The sequence below is a fragment of the Sarcophilus harrisii genome, chromosome 3 (genome assembly GCF_902635505.1).
Source record: "Sarcophilus harrisii chromosome 3, mSarHar1.11, whole genome shotgun sequence".
NCBI lineage: Eukaryota > Metazoa > Chordata > Mammalia > Dasyuromorphia > Dasyuridae > Sarcophilus > Sarcophilus harrisii.
Window position 1 is genome coordinate 572,000,272 of NC_045428.1, and position 21,775 is coordinate 572,022,046.

Sequence of the window (21,775 nt, forward strand, 5' to 3'; positions counted from 1 at the left end):
TTGAAACATTTTTTTATTTGGCTACTTGCTCCAAAGAGAAGAATCTGAGGAGGAAAACTGGTGGCACTTGAGCAGGAAGGTGTGGGGTTCAGAGCAGCAGGAGGGAGAGAGCCAGAGGGAGTGTGGGGATCCTGAGAATGGCAGCTCCTGGCAGGAGCTTTGGAAGACTCATTAGTGTAGGCAAGCCTTGGCTCATGGGGGCTACTGAGAGTGAGGGCAGGGCAGAGAGGACACCCAGGCCTCAGGAAGAGGATGGCCCAAGGGTAAAAGGCCCAAGAGGAGTGGAAAGGGGCAGGAGCTGATATTATCTGGCTGTTGAGAAGAGGATCCTTTTTCTCTTGATTCCCATCTCCCAAATGGGAAGATTCCCATTCCCCCGAATCAAATCCTGGGGTCTGATTAGGCTCTCAATACTTGGGTTCACCTTGGACCAGACCTCAGATGCCACCTAGTTTTCTTGGGGACAATTCAGAATCGGTGGGACGTTGCCTGCTCCAGATTCACTGAACTCCCCATCCAGGGGAGATGGGTCTCCCTTGGACCTCTGTTCTCTCTGGGGCTAGAGCACCCTCTGGTGCTGGGGGTCGAGATGTCAAGGAGGGATTAAATCAAGAAAATAGCTTCATCCTCAGTGGTGGGGTCCATCAGCAAACTAGCTATCTACCCCCTCTCTCTCCCTGAAGCTCCTGATAGCTCCCGATACTGTAGCCGATAAACTCGGCCCCCACGTCTTTTCAGGTATTATAAAGGAGAAACTAGTGGTGACTAAAAATTGGGGACAGTGAAAAACACTAGAGAAGCGAGGGAGAAAAAAGAGTTGGAAGAGGCTGGTGAGTTAGCTAGTCAACTCGCCACTATCCGTGCCAGGCTGGGGAGGAGCCCAGACTCCAACTTATAGCTCAACTCAACTGTGGTCCCAAGTCCCCTTGCACTAAAGCCTTTCCTTGAACTGCTCTCCAAGTGCCTCGAGGGGTCCAGATGACTTACCCCTTCCCTGCTCAGAGGCACTGGGGGAGAGGGTTCTGGGAGTAAGCAGCAGGGGACCCGGCCTTTAGTCCCTGAGCAGGCCGCAGGAACCTGGCTATTAGTCCCAGCCGCCATCACTCTGTCTGACCTTGGCCCAGCTTCTTTTCCTCTCTCAGCCTCAGTTTCCTCCTCTGATAGAGGGAGATGCCAGCATCTGCCTTGCCTTCCTCATGGGAAGTAAATATTCTGGAAAGTGTTCTCTGGCGTAGAGTCCTCTGTGCAATAATCATAATAATTCACAGCTCTATATTGCCCTGAAGGATTACAAAGTGCTTTCCTCAGAACCATCCTGGACTCATCCTCATTTTACAGAGGAACAAGCTAAGGTTCAGAGAGGGTAAAGTTACGTGGTTCTGGGTCACACAGGAAGCAGCAGAGCTGGGGATTCAAATCCACATCTCCTGACTTCAGAGCCAGTGATTTCTTTCCATGGTTTCACGTTGTTCTGACTGCAACCAGGAATCATCATGTGGCAGAGAGGGGCCTGGATAATGTACCTGTCAGGCTCACGGTCCCTGGATAATTGAGAGTTGACGGTAACAGCAGTGCAAAGAAGGAGGACCTAGGATGATGGAGCTGGTAAAGAAGGGGAATGGAATGGAAAATGTTAGGGTGGAAAGGGTCTTAGAGCACAGAATATAAGAGTTGGGAGGGATATTAGAACATAGGATGTCAGGGCTAGGAGGGATGTTGGAACATAGGATGTCAAGGCAGGAAGGGTGTTGGAACACAGGATGTCAGGGCAGGAGGGATGTTAGAACCCAGGATGTCAGGGTGGGAGAGATATTAGAACACAGAATATAAGAGCTGGGAGGGATGTTAGAACATAGGATGTTAGAACTTGGAGGGAATATTAGAATACAGGATGTCAGGGCTGGGAGGGATATTAGAACACAGAATATAAGAGCTGGGAGGGATATTAGAATGCAGGATGTCAGGGCTGGGAGGGATGTTAGAACACAGGATGTTAGAACTGGGAGGAATCTTAGAATACAAGATGTCATGGCTGGGAGGGTTTTTAGAACACAAGATGTCTGGCCTGGGTGGGATCTTAGAATACAGGATGTCAGAGCTGGGAGAAATCCTAGCGCAGAAAATAGCAGGATGGGACTTTAAAACATAAAATAACTGAGTTGGGAGGAATTTTAGAAGAGAGACTGTCAGAGCCAGAAAGGAAACAGAAGATCAGAGTTGGGAGGGGCCCTAAAACAGAGTGTCAGAACTGGGAGGGGGCTTAGGGTAGAGAATGTCCAAGCTGGATTGGGCCTGGGAGAACAATGTCAGAGTCGATAGAAACTTTAGGACATAAAATGTTCAAACAAGAGACATTAGAACCAGAAGAGATCTGAAGGTCAGAGTGGGGCAGGACTTTAGCAATCACCCAGTCTCATTCTTTTTATGGTTGTGGAAAATGAAGTCTAGAGAACGGAAATATCTTGCCCAAGCTCACAGAGGTAGGAAGTCACTGAGCCAGAAGAATATCATGTGTTCAGTTACCTCCCCTCGAGGGCCCAGATTGAGGGACAGCCTCAGGATACTGACTTACCAGTAGGTCAGGGTGCAGCAGATGAGGGCTGTATGTTAGCTCAAGTCAGTTCAGGACCAATGGTGATGCTACTGTTGGTGACCCGGGGCCCATACCAGCCAGCCCAATAGTGTGTGTCCACTCCTCCATGCTGAAACCAGATATAGCGGACACCAGGTGGGTAGTTGGAGAACGTGTGGGAGACCTGGAAGAAGGGAAAAGGGGTGAGGGAGAGTGTCTATCCAATCCTTAAAGAAATCAACACAGAGGAGCAAGGAACCAGGAAACAGAGGCATCCACTTGGGGTCCTGTGAGTCTCTTGTGAGTAGGAGGTGCCCACTGAAGACCAGGCAACAGAGTTTCCTCTCTGCCTCCTTCCTTCCCTTCCTCCTTGCTTCCTGTCCTGCCTTCCTGCCTCCCTTCCTTCTTTCCTTCTTCCTCCCTTCCCTCTTCCCTCCTTCTCTCCCTCCTTTCCTCCCTTTCTTTCTCCCTCCCTTCCTCTTTCTCTATTCCCTTTCCCCCCTCCTTTGCTTCCTTCCTTCCTTCCTTCCTTCCTTCCTTCCTTCCTTCCTTCCTTCCTTCCTTCCTTCCTTCCTTCTTGTCTTCCTGCCTCCCTTCCTTCCTCCTTCCCTTCTTCCCCCTTCCTTTTTTCCTCCTTCCCTCCCTCCTTCCCTCCCTTTCTTTCTGACTTCTTCTTCCCTTCTTTCCTCACTCCCCCTTTTCCTCCCTCCTTTTCTTCTTTCCTTCCTGCCTTCCTGCATTCCTATCTTAAGGTTCACAGGCTAGATTTCTTTCTTTAAAACGTGTCTTAACATGGCTCTCTTCAACAACGAAATGATCTAGGCCAGTTCCAAAGATCTTATGATGAAGAAAGTCATCTACACCCAGAGAGAGGACTGTGGGAATTGAGTGTGGACCATAACATAGCATTTTCACTCTTTTTGTTGTTGTTTGCTTATATTTTATTTTTTCTCATTTTTTTTCTGTTTGATTTGATTTAATTTTGTGCAGCAAGATAATTGTATAAATATGTATACATATATTGGATTTAACATATATTTTACCATGTTTAACATATATTGGACTACTTGTCATCTAGGAGAGGGGGTGGGGGAAGGGGGGAAATTGGACCACAAGATTTTGCAAGGGCTAATGTTGAAGAATTGTCCACACATATGTAATAAAAAGCTTTAATAAAAAAAAAAAGTCTTAAACCCAAATCCCTCTCATTGATTGGTCAACAGTAAGTCTCAGGTCAATTGTTGTTTTGACCAGAAACCTTCAGGGTCTTCCCCTCCCAAAGTGAATCTTTTTTTTGACAAGGTAAAAAATGCTATTCTTTGCCTCATTTTTTTTATCTAGCCTTAATCACTGGATGGGCATTGTCTCAAACTGAGATCTGCTAAAAATTTTAGTTTAAAAAGGTCAAAGTCTCCCCACTGCATCCAGGGCCATCTCTAGTCATTTTGATCTACACCTGGCCACTGGCTCCAGATTGCTCTGGAGGGGAAAGTGAGGCAGGAGGTTTTGAACAGCTCTCCCTGCCCATTTAAATCCAATTCACATATTAATCGAAATGTACAGCCATAGGGTGGGGCTTGAAAAAATTTTTTTATTATGCAAGACTTTATTATTAAAATATTTTTGTTACGACAAAAAATAAATAAATCCAATTCACTTGCATGTCATAGTATCCTGATTTCATGGACTTCTTTGAGAACAAAGAATAAACAACAATAAAAACAATAAAAATAACAAGACAATAATAATAATAACTCTGCATGACTTATTGGGATAGAGTTGGAAAGGTCCTTAGAGCTCATCTTGTCCAGTGAGTCCCAGGGGTTTGTGGGCTATGATTATATGATTATATGATTATATGGAACTTATACTTGGAACAGTAGGCAAACTAGTGATGTAATGGATGGTGTTGAAACTGGAATCAGGAAAGTGGCTCAGTTCAAATTCAGCCTCAGACACTTATTAGCTATGTCAGCTTGGGCAAATCATTGAACTTCTATCTGCCTCATTCTGGACAATAAAATGAGAAGATATTTATAAAGGTCTTTCCAGATCTTTAAGTGCCATACAGATGTTATTATTATTATTTGTATATGACAGTATTTCGACTTTTCTGTACTGTTGTCAGTTGTTCAGTGTGCCTTGGTACTTCGTACCAAAGAATAATGTGGGAAAAAAGAGTTTGAAAACCAATGGTCTTGTTCAATCCTCTAACTTTACAGATGAGGAAACTGAGGTCCAGCAAGAAGAGGATGTGAACTTCTCCCTGATTTCATAGGAAGTAAGGGCCTCAACTTTCCCCCTTCAAAATCACATGGTCCACTCCACCTTTAAAAACCAGCACCTAATATGGTGCTATTGCCTTATTCCCTTAGTAGGCCATAAAGTAAAGAGGATAGAGAATTTATCTCTTTTCTGTCCTTTTGATAACTCCCTAAGCAACAACCGGCCTGGGAGGTTTTCTTGGAGGAAGAATAGTCTCTTTGTCAAGCATTCTACCAGTCCCCTTGTCTCTGGTCTCATGTTAGCATCTCTGGTCAGGCAATGGAAGAAGGGATCTGAGCTGGGTGGGTCCCAGACACCGGAAAACCCCCTCCAACTTAGAGGACTTTTTGTACCCTGATTTTCTCCCCTCTCCTCACCTCTCTCCACTTGGCATCGCTCCACTGCTGGATGGCAACAGGATCTGGCTGGAAGGTGCCCAGAGGCACATGGCCTGAAGACAGGAGCTGCACACAGACCTGATACTTGCAGCCACAGTCTTGTCTGGCAGCAAACCTGGGGAGGTTTGGGAAGAAATTGTGGAAATTAGGGACTGACTACAAGAGGGAAAATGTTGAAGGCTCTGGGGATAACATGCAACTGGAAGGAGGGGAGAAGTGGAATAATGAATTCAGACTGATAGTGCCCTTAACAGAAGCAAGAAGGATGGTTTAGAGGAAAAGTTGATGAGCTCTGTCTTGGACATGGTAAGAGGCTAATGACAGGTAGAGGAAGAGATGTAGAACTGCTTATGTACTTCTTTGGGGGTAGTTTGGTCATTAGGAGATTTTTTTTTTTAGCTGAGGCAATTGGAATTAAGTGACTTGGCCAAGGTCACACAGCTAGGAAGTGTTAGGGGTCTGAGGCCAGATTTAAGCTCAGGTTCTCCTGACTTCAGGTCTGGTGCTCCATCCAGTACCTTAGGAATTTTTAAAACAAATTTCTGTAGTCTGTTTTTATACCTTCCACCTATGGTTCCTAGTTCTACCCCCTGAGACCAAGCAGAATAAATGTCATCCCTCTTCCTGTTTTAGGCTGTAATTTCCACTGTGGGCAGGAGGGGCTGTGACTTATGCATTTGCATAACTGCCTTCTGTCCACTACCCAATGAATTACTGAATGAGAAGAGTAGAATCAAAGGAGCCCAGATCCACATCGATTCCCTCTGGTTCTTCTGCCTACTCCTAGTAAGAGCAGGGCAGGACACCACTCATCTCAGAGAACAATTTCAAAGGGCAGGACACCTTCCTACCATCACCACTCACCAGTCCTTGACCACGATGTCTGGTCTGGTCCGGTCCATTAGCTCCTCCCAATATCCTTCAGCTTTCAGGTCCACTAATTGAGACTTGAGGCAGGTGCTTGGGGAAAGGGTATAAGGCAGGGGTCCTCAAACTACGGCCACGGGCCAGATGCAGCAGCTGGGGACGTTTATCCCCCTCACTCAGGGCTATGAAGTTTCTTTATTTAAAGGCCCACAAAACAAAGTTTTTGTTTTTACTATAGTCCGGCCTTCCGACAGTCTGAGGGACAGTGAACTGGCCCCCTATTTAAAAAGTTTGAGGACCCCTGGTATAAGGGGAGGAAAAAATAGGAGGGACCCAGAAAAGACGTTCATCTCATGATGACACTGATGGGGAAGTACATATCAGGTCTTCTCTACACCCTCACCCTGTCCCTGGTCCCCAGCCCTTGGGTAGCCTGATCACCATGAGGGATGTTGGGTTCAAATCAATCATTTCATTGCTCCCACCTGTGTACTTGGTTTGGTCACCTGTGACAGGCAGGGCAGGAAGATGGGAAGACTCTTCCCCTGGGAAGCTCTCCAGTCCCCTTTTCATCATCCACCAAATCCACCCCTTTCCCTGGGCCAATATCCTCCCCTCCCCAATTCCAAATCTTACTAATAAGACGTGACAAAATATTTCTTGACATGGGAGTTAGGAAACACCCTCCTGTGATCACCAGGCAAGTCTTCCACTTTCCACTCATCTCCTCCGTTCACGTCCAGGGTCCAAAACTCAAAGCCTTCTATAAGGGAGTGGAGCAGAGATTAGAGGGGGAGCCTCCTTCAGGGCTGTGCTGAGGAGGTCATCCCATTACTTTCCACACTGAAACCCAGGGATGGGAGTGGGTATCTGCTGATGACACGGGACAACAGAATGAAAGCTGAGGGGCCATCTACTCCCCACTCCTGATTTACATAGAAGGGAGCAGAGATCAAGAAAGGGCAAAGGTCATATAATAGACCCAAGAGTCTACCTCAGCTCCTCTGGCTCCATGCTCTTTTCGATTGAACCACTGATTTGGGCTTGTACATGGCATTCCTCCCACTTAGGAACTCCATGAGCTTACTCCTCTCTCTCTCTCTCTCTCTCTCTCTCTCTCTCTCTCTCTCTCTCTCTCTTTCTCTCTCTCTGTCTCTTTTTGTCTCTCTCTGCCTGTCTTTCTCTCTTTCTCCTTCCCTCCCTTCCTCCCTTGCTCTCTCTCTTCCTCTCTCTGTCTATCTCTCTGCCTGTCTCTGTCTCTCTCTGTCTCTTCTTCCCTCTCCCCCTCCCTCTCTCTCTCTTCCTCTCTGTCTCTTATGTGTGTCTCTGTCTCTGTCTCTTTCCCTCCCTCCTCCCACTTCTCACAGTAATGCTGGAATAAGCATGGGATATAGTATGTCCAAATGCCTGTTGAGCTTATCTGTGCTTGTGAGACCCTCTTAATTCTGAAAGAAGGGGGCTGCTAAGAGACTGGCCAGGACCTCTCTCTGATCCTTCCCTCACCTACTGGGCAAGGCTTGATACCATGTAGTGTGTCCCATCGTAATCAACTGAAATAAATTATCCAGCCTGCACTGTGTCTGTGCAGCATAGAATATAAGGGGAGGGAAAAAAGGAGGTGGGACCCCAGGGAAGATGTTCATCTCACGGTCACACTGCTGGGAGGGGGTATGCAATGTGTCTGTGGAATATGGAATACAGAAAAGTGCGCAGCGATGGTTATGCTATGCCAGATGGTCTCAGTCTACATGAACGGATTGCAATGTATGCTGTGGAAGACCGACATCATTTGTGACAACTGGAGAGCGCTACACTGTACCTCCAGGATGATTTATAGTAATAGTATCTACCCTGACCAGTCAGCACCGTGTACTTTATGTATAAGTATGAGTATGGACTGGGGACTAGGAACATCCTGGGCTGAGGGGCTCCACCTTTATCTCCTTATCCCCTACTGCAGGGGTCCTCAAACTTTTTAAATAGGGGGCCAGTTCACTGCCCCTCAGACTGTTGGAGGGCCGGACTATAGTAAAAACAAAAAACTTTGTTTTGTGGGCCTTTAAATAAAGAAACTTCATAACCCTGGGTGAGGGGGATAAATGTCCTCAGCTGCTGCATCTGGCCCATGGCTGTAGTTTGAGGACCCCTGATACTGGGTTTGGAGTCTGGATAAAGCTACAAGCTTCGGGGAGAGAGCAAAGTGGGAAGGATGAGAGAGAGTACTGGACAGAGATTGGGGGGGAGACAGCTTTCTTTAGTGAAAGACAGAAATAAAATATTTACTCAAAAATATGTATATTACATAAAATATCTATATATATATATATAATATATATCTACACACATATACCTATGTCTATATATGCACATGACAGTCCTTGTCAAGTATCCTATAAACATCTATACTATGGAGGCCTACATTTGGGGTTTTCTTGGCAAAGATACTGGAGGGATTTGTCATTTCCTTCTCCAGCTCATTTTACAGATGAGGAAACTGAAGCAAACTGCCTAGGGTCATATAGCTGGGAAATATCTGAGGCTACATTTGAACTTAAGGTCTTTCTAACTCCAGATATCATCAAATGTGGTCACCAAGAATTGATGGCTCAACAATAAGAAAAGAATTTCTAGAGCACTTTAAGATTTACAAAGTTCTTTATAAATATTATCTCCATTGAGTCTTCTAACAACCCTGGGGGGGTAATAGGGATGCTGATTATTTTTAGTTTATAGATGAGGAAATTGAAGCAGATAGAATCTGAGATGACTCGTCCAGGATAACAGAATGAAGCCCATTCCATAGATATCATGGTTATCTGCCTTATACAGTTGGTGTTAGACATACTGTAAACATTTATGTCGTTCAGTTGCTCTTTGTGTGCTATACAGATATAGACACTACATAGTCTATATCATGCATTTCAAAGTGTTTTGCACTGTATACTCAGGTTACACATACTCCAAGTGTCTACACTGGCCACTTGGTATCATGTTCACTTAATGCATCTATGCCATGTAAGTAGAGACAGAGCTTGGTGCAACTGAATGCATTTGGGACCCGGTAGTCAGAAGAGACTCAGTAAGGTTCCAGCGCTGTACTTCCTAGCTTTCTGATCCTGAACAAGTCATTTACCTCCCTAACCCTCAATTTCCTTATCTGCAAAATGTGTGATAATATAAGCCCCTACTTGAAGGACTATTGTGAGGAAACACACAGCCCTTCAAGTGAGATCCATTGACATATGAATATATTGTTGTCCAGTCATTTTCAGCAATGTCCTACCCTATGATCTCATTTGGGGTCTTCTTGGCAAAAATAAATTGTTTTACAATTTCCTTCTCTGGCTCATTTTACAGATGAGGAAGCTGAGGCAAAAGAGGATGTTTAGTAACTTGCTCAGGATCACACAGCTAGGAAATGTTTGAATTCAGATTTAAACTTAGAGGCTTCCTGATTCCAGACCTGGAAGTCTATACTCTTCACCACCTAACTGCTGCTATTTACATATATTTGTATATAATGTCTGTTAGTTTTATGTGCCATGCCTGTCTGTACTATATAGTCCATATCATGTATACAACAGTATACTATATATATATTATATACTAGATATTATATATATGTATATATATATATACATACAAATATGTATATTTATATATTATAGTCTACTATAGCAGGGGTCCTCAAACTATGGCAGGCCAGAAGCAGCAGCTGAGGACGTTTATCCCCCTCCCCCGGGGGCTATGAAGTTTCTTTATTTAAAAAACAAAGGTTTTGTTTTTACTATAGTCCGGCCCTCCAACAGTCTGAGGGTCAGTGAACTGGCCCCCTATTTAAAAAGTTTGAGGATGCCTGCTCTGTATAGTCAGGGTCATGTACACCATGACATTTACAATAAGCTGTCGAAGTTGTGTATACTGTAAATGTCTACACCAGATCTCTACATAGTATAGTGGCTACAATGCACATTGTGGGTGTTATGTAAAGCATATTGTATATGGGTATGTATACTGTGTACCTTGTACCATGACATAATGCGTATTCTAGCTACCTTGTGCAACTGAGATGGACGCGGTAGCTGCCTACACTGTATGGCCAGTGCGATGCGTGCTACCGATGTCTGTATCATCCCTTCTCCGCATACAGACTCTATCACAGTGCTGAGGGCAAGGGGACCCACCTTCAGCACAGGGGTTGCGGATCAAGTTCCTCCGGAGGCTGCAGAGGAAGTAGAAAACCTTCCAGTCAGATACAGGCTGGCCCCACTTCTTGGGCATGAAGCCCTCCCGCTGGCACTTCAACTTCCACAGAGACACCAGGTCAATGAGGTCGCGCCACAGGCTGCAGACTGGCCGGCAGTGCAATAGGAGCTCCCGGGCTGGTATCAGGGAGAACAGCTCCAGGAGAATATTACTGGGCAACTCATTGATGGAGGCCATGGTCCCAACACTCAGGGCAGGCTGGGGATCTGCAAACACCAGACACAAGTCTGTGAAGGCCAGTGTCCATGAGAGCCATGACTGAGTATTGGGGATACACATAAATAATGAAAATCTGCTTATAAAGGGCAGTGCCTACACTGACCAAGGGCCCCTCAAGTGAACAGCACAAATACTTTCATAAGGGATTGGATTCTGCATTGCTCTGGGCCTAAGTGCTGAGAAACACACACACACACACACACACACACACACACACACAAGCACACAAATCAGAAACATGCTTATGAGGGGTGCTGTCTTCAGGCGCCATGGTCACAGTAACAAGCCATCGTTAGAGATGGCTTAGACACAAAAGCACAAGGTGACCCATTCAGAGCTTTCATTTCCTAAGAGTTTAATTGTTATATCTATGATTTCCTGATCTATCTATCTCTGTCTGTCTGTCTGTCTATCTATTTATCTATCCAAATATCTATCTATTCTATCTCTAAAATGATCTATCAAACTATCCATCCATCTTTCTATCTACCTATCAAATTATCTATTAACTCTGTTCATCTACTTATTCTATTCTATCTCTAGAACTATCTATGTATCAGCCTATCCATCCATTCAGACATCTATCCCTTCATGCACTCATCTCTCTGTCTGTCTCTGTCTCTGTGTCTCTGTCTGTCTGTCTCTCCTCTCCCTCTCTCTCTGTCTCTCTGTCTGTCTCTCCCTGTCTCTCCCTGTTTCTGTCTCTGTCTCTGTCTCTGTCTCTCTCTCTCATCCTCCATCACCAACTCAACCTATTGAGTATTCCAAAGTGAATGACCTATTATTTTAAACTGAACATGCTAAAAACAGAACTCATCTTTCCTTCCAAACCCACTCTTCTTTTAACTCTATCTCAGGTTCACCCTTTAAGCTGGCATTACTGTTCCTCACACACAAAACTCCACATCCCATCTCTGCCCTTGCACAGGCTGAGATTCATACTGAAATGCCTTCCTTCCTTTCCTCTTGGAATCTTTTCCCTTCCTACAAGACGCAGCTCAAGCAACCCCTAGGAGTTCTTAACCTTTCTTATTGTGCTATGGATCTCTTTGGTAGTCTGGTCAATCAATCAGTCAGTCAATAAGCATTGTTAACATTGTTAAATGCCTACTATATTATATATATATATATGTATATTTATATATCACTTTATATCACATTGATGATATAAAAAGGAAAAAAAGGACATCTAATTTCAGAGTTCACAATCTAATGAGGAAATGACAGGTAAATATGTACAGAGCCTATGATTATTAATTACATTATTAATTTCATAAAATAAAATAGACTTGCAAAGGAAACCAATTATATTACATAGCACAATTATTAACACATGCACACACACATATTTAAAAGGGCTAAGTTTACTGATTGCAGAGTTCCTACTTTACATATAGCCTTTTCTAATTTCACTCCCTACTAGTGCCTTCTCCCTCAAACTAAATTTTATCTTTTTAAGGATATACCTGTAGATGTGTGTGTTGTCTCTCCTGACTAGATTGTAAACCTGAAAACAGTTTCATTTTTGTTTTTTGTCTCAGTGCTTTACGCACAGTAGGCACTTAATAAATGCTGACTGGTGATTCAGGGCACTCTTCCCATTGACAGTGGATGTAGGTTGGAAGAGAACGTTGAACTCTAATCTAACCCCCTCATTTTTGTGATAAGAAGATTGAGACCCAGGGAGGGTCCCCAACTTTCCCATAATCAGTTAGATTCCAGTAAATGGCAGATCTGGGAAACAGGTTCATGCCCTAATTCCATTCCATTTTAATATCATTAAAACGCACAGCATCGTTGTGCAAAATCAGATTAGGCATGTAAAACTGATCTTTCAATTGTCATATACATTTGACAACCAAATAGACACTTAAAAAATGTGGTTGATTGATGATCCAGGGCTGTCTCTCCCCGTTGACAGTGGGTGTAGGCTGGAAGAGAACTTTGAACTTTAATCCAGATCCCTTATTTTAGTGATAAGAAGATTGAGACCCAGGGAGGGTCCCTGACTTTCCCATAATCAGTTAGATTCCAGTAAATGGCAGATCTGGGAAACAGGCTCATGCCCTAATTCCATTCCATTTAAATATCATTAAAATGTACAGCATCGTTGTGCAAAATCAGATTAGAAATGGAAAATTGATCTTTCAATACTCATATACATTTGACAACCAAATATATGTATTCTGGGAATTATCTGTATTGTGGACCAGTTGTGTCCTGGGGCTCGTTTCATATTAGGGATAATCTATAGGTAAAAGTAACTCCTCTCTCTCTCCCTCCCTCCTTCCTCAGTCTCTCTGTCTATATATCTGTCTTTCTTTATCTCTCTCTTTTGTCTCTTCTCTATCTCTCTCTGTCTCTATCTCTCTGTCTGTCTCTCTGTGTCTCTTTCTGTCTCTATCTCTGTCTCTCTCCCTCCCTCCCTTCTTCCTCAGTCTCTCTGTCTCTGTCTTTCTTTATCTCTCTTCTTTGTCTCTTCTCTCTGTCTCTCTCTCTCTGTGTGCGTGTGCGTGTGTGTGCGCGCTCGCGAGCGTGTTCACTGTAGGCATCTGTTGTTCGAGTACTTTAGTGAATGGCAGCCAGTTAACCGCAGTGAGATCGTGGACAAGCGCTTGTCTCTCTGCGGGTCTCAGTTTCCTGGGCTGTCAAAGCAGCGGACTAGGCTGGGCTGGTTCCCTGCCCTCTCGGCTTCTTGCTTCCCCCTAGCCTCCGCAGGTCCATCTCGGGTTCCCTGCTGGCCCAGCTTCCTCGCCTTCCGCCAGTTCAGCCTGGAAAATTACCGTCGCTGCCGCCGCCACGCGCCCCCGCCCGGCCTGCAGTGCGGCACTGCCCTTGGGGGACAAGGACCCCGGCGCACTAGTTCCCAGCTCTTGCCTCGGCCCCTCCGCACGGCCCCGGAGCCACAGCAAACCCGCGCCCCCTCCCTCTCCGACTGACTCTTTCCCGACTCCCCCATCGTCCCGCCCCCAGCAGTGACCTCGACAACGCCGTTTGGAGACCCCCAGCATCCTGCGCGGCGGGGACCCCCTCCCAGCTTCAGACGCGGCGGGCAGCTCAGCGGGCAGAGAGAGCGCTGAACTGGGCTGAGACCCCGCCCCTCGGCCCTGCAGAGTCCCGCCTCCCCTCACCCCCCAATCCCGGGCTGCTGGCTCCGCCCAATGCCAGGATCCCGGAATCTGGGAAGTATAAGAGCCGAGGAGGATCTTAGAACAGAGGATGCTCTTCTGCGGGGCTCTTGGGAAGACCTGAGAATGTAGAATGGCAGAGACGGTGTGTGTGTGTGTGTGTGTGTGTGTGTGTGTGTGTGTGTGTGTGTGTGTGTGTGTGTGCTTGCCCGAGCCACTGGATGGATGACACCTGAAAACAGAGTCTTTCTGAACTCAGAGGGCCCTTAGAATGTAGAAAGTCAGAGTTAGTAGGGTTCCTTAGAGCACAGAATGTCAGTACTATCATCTTAGAACATAGACTGAGTTCTATAGAATGCCAGAAAGGGGGGGGGGGGGAGAACCTCAGAACAATGGTGTCAATCTCAAATAGTAACAGAGGCTAGTACATAAATGTCCCTATGTGTGGTATATTGACTTAGTTTTAAAATGTCATGTTATCTATATTTTATTATAGTTTTGAGTTGAATATTTCTCAATTACATTTTAATCTGGGTTCAGCCTGCATTCAGAAATATTGCTTCTTCTCTGAGAAGACTGTCAGGGCTGTGTGTGTGTGAGAGATTTTACAACTAAAATGCAAGAATTGAGAGGGACCTTAAATTAGATTATCTAGTACAAGTCCTTTATTAGACTTGTTAAAAATAAAACTTATTGAAGAGGAGGAAAACTAGGGCCTGGAGTCTAGAAGTGACTTCCCTCAAGTCACATCATCAGTTACTAGCAGAGCTAGGACTGGTATCCAGACCTCCTTCCCCATCAAGCCCCTCTCCCATCCACTTGGGTTTTTAATGTGCTCACTGAGCAGCTCTGGGAAATCCAATTATCTGAAGCGCCTAGAAGAGCTAGATACTATCATCACCCTCCTGGGGAAAGAATCATGTGAAAATCTTGCTTTTTAAGTTGCTGCTTTCCTATCCAGCTTCTGTCCCAAATACTAACCCAAAGGGCAACATATTTGGAGGTGAAAATGACCTCACAAGTTGGGATATCAGAGCCGGAGGGCCCTCAGAACAGAGACGTCTGAGCCAGGAAGGACCTTAAAATGTAGAATGAAAGAGCTGGAAGGGCCCTTAGAATAGAGGCGGTCAGAGCTGGGGATGGGGGAAGGGAGACTGGAGAACAGAGAAATGTTAGAGCTGAGGAGTGGGGGGAGGGGCAGGTAGTGTTAGGTCCAAGGGCCGCAACTTTCACTGTCTGACCTCTCCCGCCCGACCCTCGGCACTGCTCCCTCCCCAAGCTGGCTTGATCCAGAAGCAGCCCTTCCCCCTTCCCTCCGCCCCAGCGCTCCCCCAGCCCCCAGCCGCAAGGCCCGGAGAGTTGGCCGAGTTCTGCAGCTGCGGACTCCCATCTGAGGCCTTTCTGAAGGAGCAGCCTCCCCCCTCCCATCCAGGCCCCAGCACCGCTCCTGGCCCTCCTTAGATCCCCGGGCATCCCGGGTGCCCCTCTACCTGCCACAAGGCCAAATAGCTGCCCGTGGGGAAGGGCAGTGCGCCGCAATAGGGCCCAGCATCGACTCTCCGTTCCCAGCAGAGTCGAGTTGGGCCCCGGGCCAAGAGCAGAGGAGGAGCCGGGTGGACCAGGGCGGGGTAGCGGTGGCCTTTAAGAAGCGCTGGCCAGCCTCGCCTGTCCGCACCGGCGCTGGAGAGCAGGGGCGAGCGCAGCGGTGACAGTCTGTGCAGGGCAGAGGAGGGCGGAGCATCTGGCTGCCGAGGACCCGCAGGACGCCAACATCTGGAGCGGCGCTCCTCAGCTCTTCCTCCGCGGATAGACGCGTCCCGTGCCGCTGGAAGCCATGGATGACGGCGACTTCCCAGGTAGAGAGAGGGGGAAAAGCCCCGGCTGCAGCCGGGGAGGACCGGTTCACTCTTCTCCCGGGGAAGACTTTTCAGGGCAGACCATGGGGGAGCAGAGTCACGTCCTCCCCCCAAGCGGGTGGGTGGGGAGGAAGGGGAGGAAGGGGAGGAGGGACACGGGAAAAGGGCAGCAAAGTGATTTCCCATTTCCAGGAGAAGCGGGCGAAGGTGGCACCTGGAGAGGGGGTTAGGACTGTTGGGTTTTGTACGAGATGCCTACCCCTGGCCTCAGTTTCCCCATCAGTGCGGACCATAGAACGGATTTCCTCTTAGGCTCTTCCATCGACTGTTTCTGAGCCTCTCCAGAGAAGCCCATGTCAATGGGATCTGACGTAGTATTCTAGGCTTGTGCGCCTGTCTTAGTTTGGGGAGGAGGGATGGATTTGTGGGAGAAGCTGAGTCAGGTGTGTGAGATAAAAGTACGTAGTTTAATTTTCAGACCGGCTCAATATCCCTTTGCCGAAATCCGTAACCCATAACTTTCTCTCCGGCATCTCAAGGAGGGTTATCTCTCCCTTCCTTTCTCTCTGTTCCTTCCCCTTCCTCTCAGCATTTTCTCCCATCTTCTTTTCTCTCTGCCTTACTTTTCCTGCCCCCTCTCCTCCTCCCTTCTCCTCTCACTATCCCATACTTCTTCCCCTCCTTATCCCACTGGCACTATTATGTCTCAGCGGTGCCAGGCTGCCCAGGAAGATAGCAAGGGCCAAGTTGCATTCAGGTAGATGGGGAAAGAGGAACCCATCAAGTACCATCCATGGTAGGGGGCGGGACAAGAATATGGTGGAGAGGAAGAGAGGTAGAACTGGGATTCCAAGAGGCATGAAGCTGTGTGCCTGCTTGGGCTGAGAGGCCTTTTGCTGAGTCAGTGTGTACATTAGGGGAGATGGGGGTGTCTCCAGCTGGATTATTGAGCTTGATGGGGAGGCTGGAACTGGATACCAGGGGAGACCAGCTCAAAATTGATTTTGTCCCTGCTCATTTTCTACCCTTGCCTAAATTCCTTGAGATCAATGTCTGTTTCATGTCTTTATCTAAAGCACAACTCACGGCATAAAATAGATTCTCTTCCTTCCTTCCTTCCTTCCTTCCTTCCTTCCTTCCTTCCTTCCTTCCTTCCTTCCTTCCTTCCTTCCTTCCTTCCTTTCTTTCTCTTTCTTTCTTTCTTTCTTTCTTTCTTTCTTTCTTTCTTTCTTTCTTTCTTTCTTTCTTTCTTTCTTTCTTTCTTTCTTTCTTTCTTTCTTTCTCTCTTTGTTTCTCTTTTTTTCCTAAGTCCCTAATAAATCCTTGTTGATGGATTGATGTACTCTGAGAGAATCTTGTCCAGGTGTATTTGAACTTGTATGCCCAAGATCTCTAAATTCCCATCCTACTTAAATTAGGTTTAATAATTTAAATCCCCTCCCCACTTTTGGATAACTTGATCTATATTTAACCTATTGGTTTATAGAATTAATCTTATCTAGCTCAACATCCTCATTTTACAGATGAGGAAACTGAGTCTCAGAGACATGAAGTGACTTGCTCAGAATTACACAGGTAATGAATAGCAGAACTGGGCTTTGCCCCCAGGTTTCCTGATGCCAAATCCAGCATTCTTTCCATGGTGCCATACTGTCTCTCCACTGTACCCTCTGCACGGCCCCAGAATGAAGGACCTGTTGTTCCCAGGGTCCACTAATTCCCTGGTCTCAGGGGCCAAATCTAGGTGAGTGAGTCAGCTCCTGTGGCAGTTTCCAGGAGCCAGATAACTTTCCAACCAGCAACAATATAGGTAGTTGTGTGTGGAAGAGATGGGGGGGGTAAGGAGGTAATCAGATCCTGGGTTCAAAGCATAAGGCCAGGGGCCAGAAGAGCTGACTGGAGCAGGGTGTGCCTTCCTGAGAGCATCAAGTGTCCAGCCAGGGTGTGAGTTGGACCTTGAAGACAAAGGGCTGATTAGGACACCTGGGGTCTGTTTCCAAGAGAATGTTCTCATCTACAGGCTAGAGAGCCTCAGTGGTTTCTGGAACCTCAAACCAGCTATTCTCCTTATTTCTTCTTTTAAGAGTTTTGTTTATGCCTTTTCTCTCATTTTAAAAATTGATATGTTTTATTTTTTACAATGCATTAAATTTCCCCAGCTATCAGCCCCCCTTCTCTGAGTTATTCTTTAAAATAAAGAATAAAAATAAAAGAGAGGGGGAGGGGAAAGTAATTTAGTAAAACTAACTTGACATGGGTTGGTCACATTTGTTGCTGCATTCTATGTTTCACACCCATAATTCTACTCTGTATAGAAGTCAGGAAAGTGCACTCTTCAGGACCAGTCTTGGCTCTCATGGTCACATAACACCCAATGTCTTTTCTTTTTATATCAAAGTAATTTTTGAATTCCTTCCCCACCCCCATCTTTGTGACAAAGAAAAACAGTGATGCAGTAACTAAATCTGATAGTGTTTGCAACCCTGTACCCCAACTTGAATGAAGAAGATGCACTTCCTTTCCTCTTTTGCAGGGTTCAAGATTGGTGTCTACAATTACACCTCTTTCATTTTTCTTTCTTTTCTTCCACAGTACTTACTGTCTATTTCTTTCCTTTTGATTACTTCATGGCATCATTTTATCCAAATTTTCCCATGGTTTTCTCAGATTCCCTTTTTGTAAAATGGAGGGGGGAGAATAATTCTTATCTCCGTCCCACAGGACTGTGGAAAAGGCCTAGGGGAAACTGGGCTACTTAGTGCCTAAGAGACACCGAATTCCATTTTAAATCAATGCTTATCCAGTGCCAATTATGTGTAAGATCCTTGGCAAAATACTCTTCTTGATGAGTCACTCCAGAATTTTGCCCTTGAAGTACAGGGACATGAGGTATGCACATAGGTAGAATATAAGTGCATCAAAGGGAGGGATTACATCATTCCTTGTATCTGTAGCCTCAGTGCCAAGCACGGAGTCTGACACATAATAGATGCTTAATTAATGCTTGTTGATTGATCAATAATTCCAGCAAAAAGCAGTATACGGGAAGGATATTTGAGTGCTTTATGTATTTAGAAGAAGAAACAGTGTCAATAAAGGGGTGGTGGGAAGACCAAGGAAATTTTTCTGGAGGAGGTGGTATTTGAGATGGACCTTGAAATGGGTAAAATTGGACTGAATTTGTCGTATTGGGATCCAAGTTCAAATCCTGGCTCTGATGCCTACTATCTGTGTGATTTTGAATTTGACTCCCTCCCATCTGGTCCTCGGGTCTTCTGGCTATAAAAGAAGGAAATTGGACTAGATAATTTCTAAGGTCCCTTTGGTTCTTGACTGAATGTCTTATGATGCATTCAGAGGAAGCCTGGTAGAGACCCAAAGGATGTTGGTTGGCCTGGATTCAAACTCCACCTCTTATGTTTACTACCAATGTGTGATTTGGAGAACATAGCTAAATCCTTCCTGGTTCTTCCATAAAATGGGAGTGTTAGATAGATTAGATGATCTCTGAGGTCTCTTCCAACTCAAGAGATCCATGGATTATGGGATCCTAGGGATCCTGAAAGTCCCTGGAGCCTCAATTTCCAACTGTGAAATGACTTTAACAGTATTTACACTACCCACCTCTCAGGGACATTCTGGGGAAAGCACTTTGCATTCACTTCAAGCACTAAAGAAATAGGAGGTACTACTATCTCAGAGCCCCAAAGCCCTGTGTTTGTGTAAGCTATCGCTGTCCTTGGAATATTGTAGTCTAAGATTCTAGTATTTTCAGAGCATTATTTGTGGATTAGGACTCTATATGTAGAGCTGGAAAGGACCTCAGAAGTCAACTAATCCAACATAGTTATCTCATATGATAGAAGAGGAAACTAAATGACTTATCCAAGGTTATGCATTACAGGTAGAATTTGAACGCAAGGCCTTTGACTCCAGATTTAATGCTCTTTCTGATATGTTATTTTGACTCTCAAAGTTAAGTTGGAGCTGTTGTTTTCTAAGGGGAGACCTTGCAAGAGAGAAGCCATAGTCCCAAGGCAGAGGACTGACAAGATTTCTGCTCCTTTTTTTACCCACTCTGTCTCCAGGGTGTCTGGTGCTTCCAGAAGCGACCGTGGAAGACCTGCCTGATCCTATCATGATCCAAATTCTGGCCTCAGTGCCTGCTACTGAGCTGGTGCTTATATGCCGCCTGGTGTGCCTGCAGTGGAAAGAGCTGGTGGATGGTGCTTCACTTTGGGTCCTCAAGTGCCAGCAGGAAGGGCTGGCAGGAGAGGACCAGATTGAGGAGGATCGGGAAAACTGGCAGATGTTCTACTTTCTCAGTAAGAGGAAGAGAAATCTGCTCAAGAACGTTTTTGGAGAAGGTAAAGAAAAATGATCTGGGGAAAGAAGGGAATGAAAGTAAAAGGAGGGGGGAAGGAGAAGGGAAATAGAACAGAGGAAAAGGGGAAGGGAAGAAGTGAGAGAGAAGGAAAGGGAAGGAGGATGGGGAAGGAGAGGAGAAAAGGGAAAGGGAAAGGATATGAGAGGGAGAAAGAAGGAAAAGGAAGGGAAGTGAAAGGAGAGGGGAAGGAAAGGAGAAGGAAGAGAAGGAAGTCAGAAATCTAGATTTGAACTCATAACTACCACCACACCACCACTGCCTACACTACCCTTCCCTTGCCTAACAGCTAAGGCAAGTAAAAGGACATCTGACTGATTAGCAATAAAAATCCCTGTGTCATTGGTAATAGAAGTTAATGGATTTGGGGACAGCTCATAGACCATACAGATTTGGAAGTTACCTCATCCATCTACTACTTCTAAATAACCTTAATTGAATTAGATTCTCGTTTTAGTGTCTGTGTCTAGATATCAGTATCTAATGTCTTATTTAGACATACAGGATTTTATAGTCGGAAGGAACTTCAGGAGGTACCCAGTCCAACCTGTGCCCCAAGTAGGATCTCTTCAGTTTTCCCTGACAAGTGGGCTGCCAAATTCATGTTGAGCAGTTTGGGAATTCTTGATTCTAATCCCAGCTTTCTCCCCTACCCCTACCACCCTCATCACTGTGTGATTCCTGATCAAGTCATTGCACTTTTGTGTGTTTGTTTCCTCATTTGTAAAGTGATTAGACTGGATTTATAAGAACATTTTCAGATCTAGATCTTATGACAGCTGGTGGCAGGGAACTCATTAATTCCCGAGTTGCCTATCATTCTTGGATACTTCTAAGTATCCAAAGAATCCAAAAGTAGGGAAGCTTCTTAGGTCAAACCAAAACCTGCCCCTCTGCATCTTTCTTCACTTATTGCCCTTGATTCTTTGGAATCAGTAGACTAAGATTAAATCCTCTTTTCTGATCCAGCCCTTCAAACATCTGAAGTTAGAGATCATGCTGCCCCACCCCATGGCCCATATCTCCTATCAGGTTAACAGTTTTTAAATGATCAGGTTCGCTACCATCCTAATTGCCTTCCTCTGGACACTTCTCAGCTTATTAATGTGGGCCCCAGAATTGAATTCAGGACCACGGATAGCAACTGACCAGGGTTGTTACTTCTATTAGTGTAGCCAGAGAAACAATATTGATTGACTCATATTGAATTGTGGCCCCTTTAGAGTCCCAGATCTTTTATCACGTGTACTATTGTCTAGACCAGGGCTGTCAAATGACCCTCAGGACCAAGAACCAGATTAAAATGTAATTGGCAAATAATTAACCTAATTAATTAAAATACAATAGAACATAGATATTGTTAACAATTGCTTTTCTAAAAGAATATGTGACCCCCTAGGATCCATATGTATGGTTTAGTGGCCCCCTGCTTCTATTTGAATTTGACATCACTGATCTAGCACTACACTCTACATATAGTTATTTTTTTAATCCCAAAGCAGGACTTTATATCTATCTGTACTAAATTTTATCTTAATAGATTGAGCCCAACATAGAGATAAATGCTGTGGGATATATTAAGGACCTGAGTTTGCATCCAGGCACTATCACTTACTGTTTGTGCGACTTTGGGCCAACCGTTTCACTGTTCTGACCTGTTTTCTCAACTGTAAAATGAGGAGTTTGGGTTGGATGACCTCTAAAGTCCTTTCTGTCTCTAAATCTGGACTCCTAAGGGTTGCTATGATCTTTTGGGGATTCCAAGTTTTAGTCACCCAATTGTTGACTATCCCTTCCATATTTAATTCATTTCTTCCCTT

General features: G+C 45.4%; 2 protein-coding genes across 4 annotated transcripts in view; one reads left to right on the forward strand and one right to left on the reverse strand.

Moving 5' to 3' along the window:
• On the reverse strand, positions 1-15,470 carry FBXO44 (F-box protein 44). 3 transcript variants are annotated; one of them, XM_031962856.1, is made up of 7 exons: positions 15,391-15,470; positions 10,287-10,574; positions 6,739-6,865; positions 6,100-6,195; positions 5,215-5,350; positions 2,573-2,756; positions 1-1,602 (listed from the first exon to the last, which is right to left on the reverse strand). In XM_031962856.1, the coding sequence occupies exons 2-6, from the start codon at positions 10,543-10,545 to the stop codon at positions 2,613-2,615; spliced, it is 762 nt and encodes a 253-aa protein (XP_031818716.1). In that variant the 5' UTR covers positions 10,546-10,574; positions 15,391-15,470; the 3' UTR covers positions 1-1,602; positions 2,573-2,612. The 3 variants fall into 3 exon arrangements, with proteins under 3 accessions (XP_031818716.1, XP_031818717.1, XP_031818715.1); XM_031962857.1 differs by lacking the exon at positions 15,391-15,470 and adding an exon at positions 15,206-15,349; XM_031962855.1 differs by lacking the exon at positions 15,391-15,470 and adding an exon at positions 13,568-13,700.
• FBXO2 (F-box protein 2) overlaps positions 15,470-21,775 on the forward strand; it is a 13,545-nt gene continuing 7,239 nt past the window's right edge. Inside the window, exons 1-2 of the mRNA XM_031962860.1 lie at positions 15,470-15,571; positions 19,660-19,938. Of these exons, the coding sequence (XP_031818720.1) occupies positions 15,550-15,571; positions 19,660-19,938 (301 nt within the window). The 5' untranslated portion in view covers positions 15,470-15,549. The remainder of the gene's footprint in view (positions 15,572-19,659; positions 19,939-21,775) is intronic.

Bases quoted from the DNA above. Each gene is read 5' to 3' on its own strand.
- FBXO44 (XM_031962855.1), bottom strand. From the start codon at position 13,598: ATGCTGGGGGTCTCCAAACGGCGTTGTCGAG. The intron at 6,866-10,286 runs GTGGGTCCCCTT...ACTCCCTTATAG, and splicing joins CCGCAACCCCTGTGCTGAAG to AAGGCTTTGAGTTTTGGACC. The intron at 6,196-6,738 runs GTAAGATTTGGA...CCTTTCCCCAAG, and splicing joins TATTTTGTCACGTCTTATTA to CACCTGCCTCAAGTCTCAAT.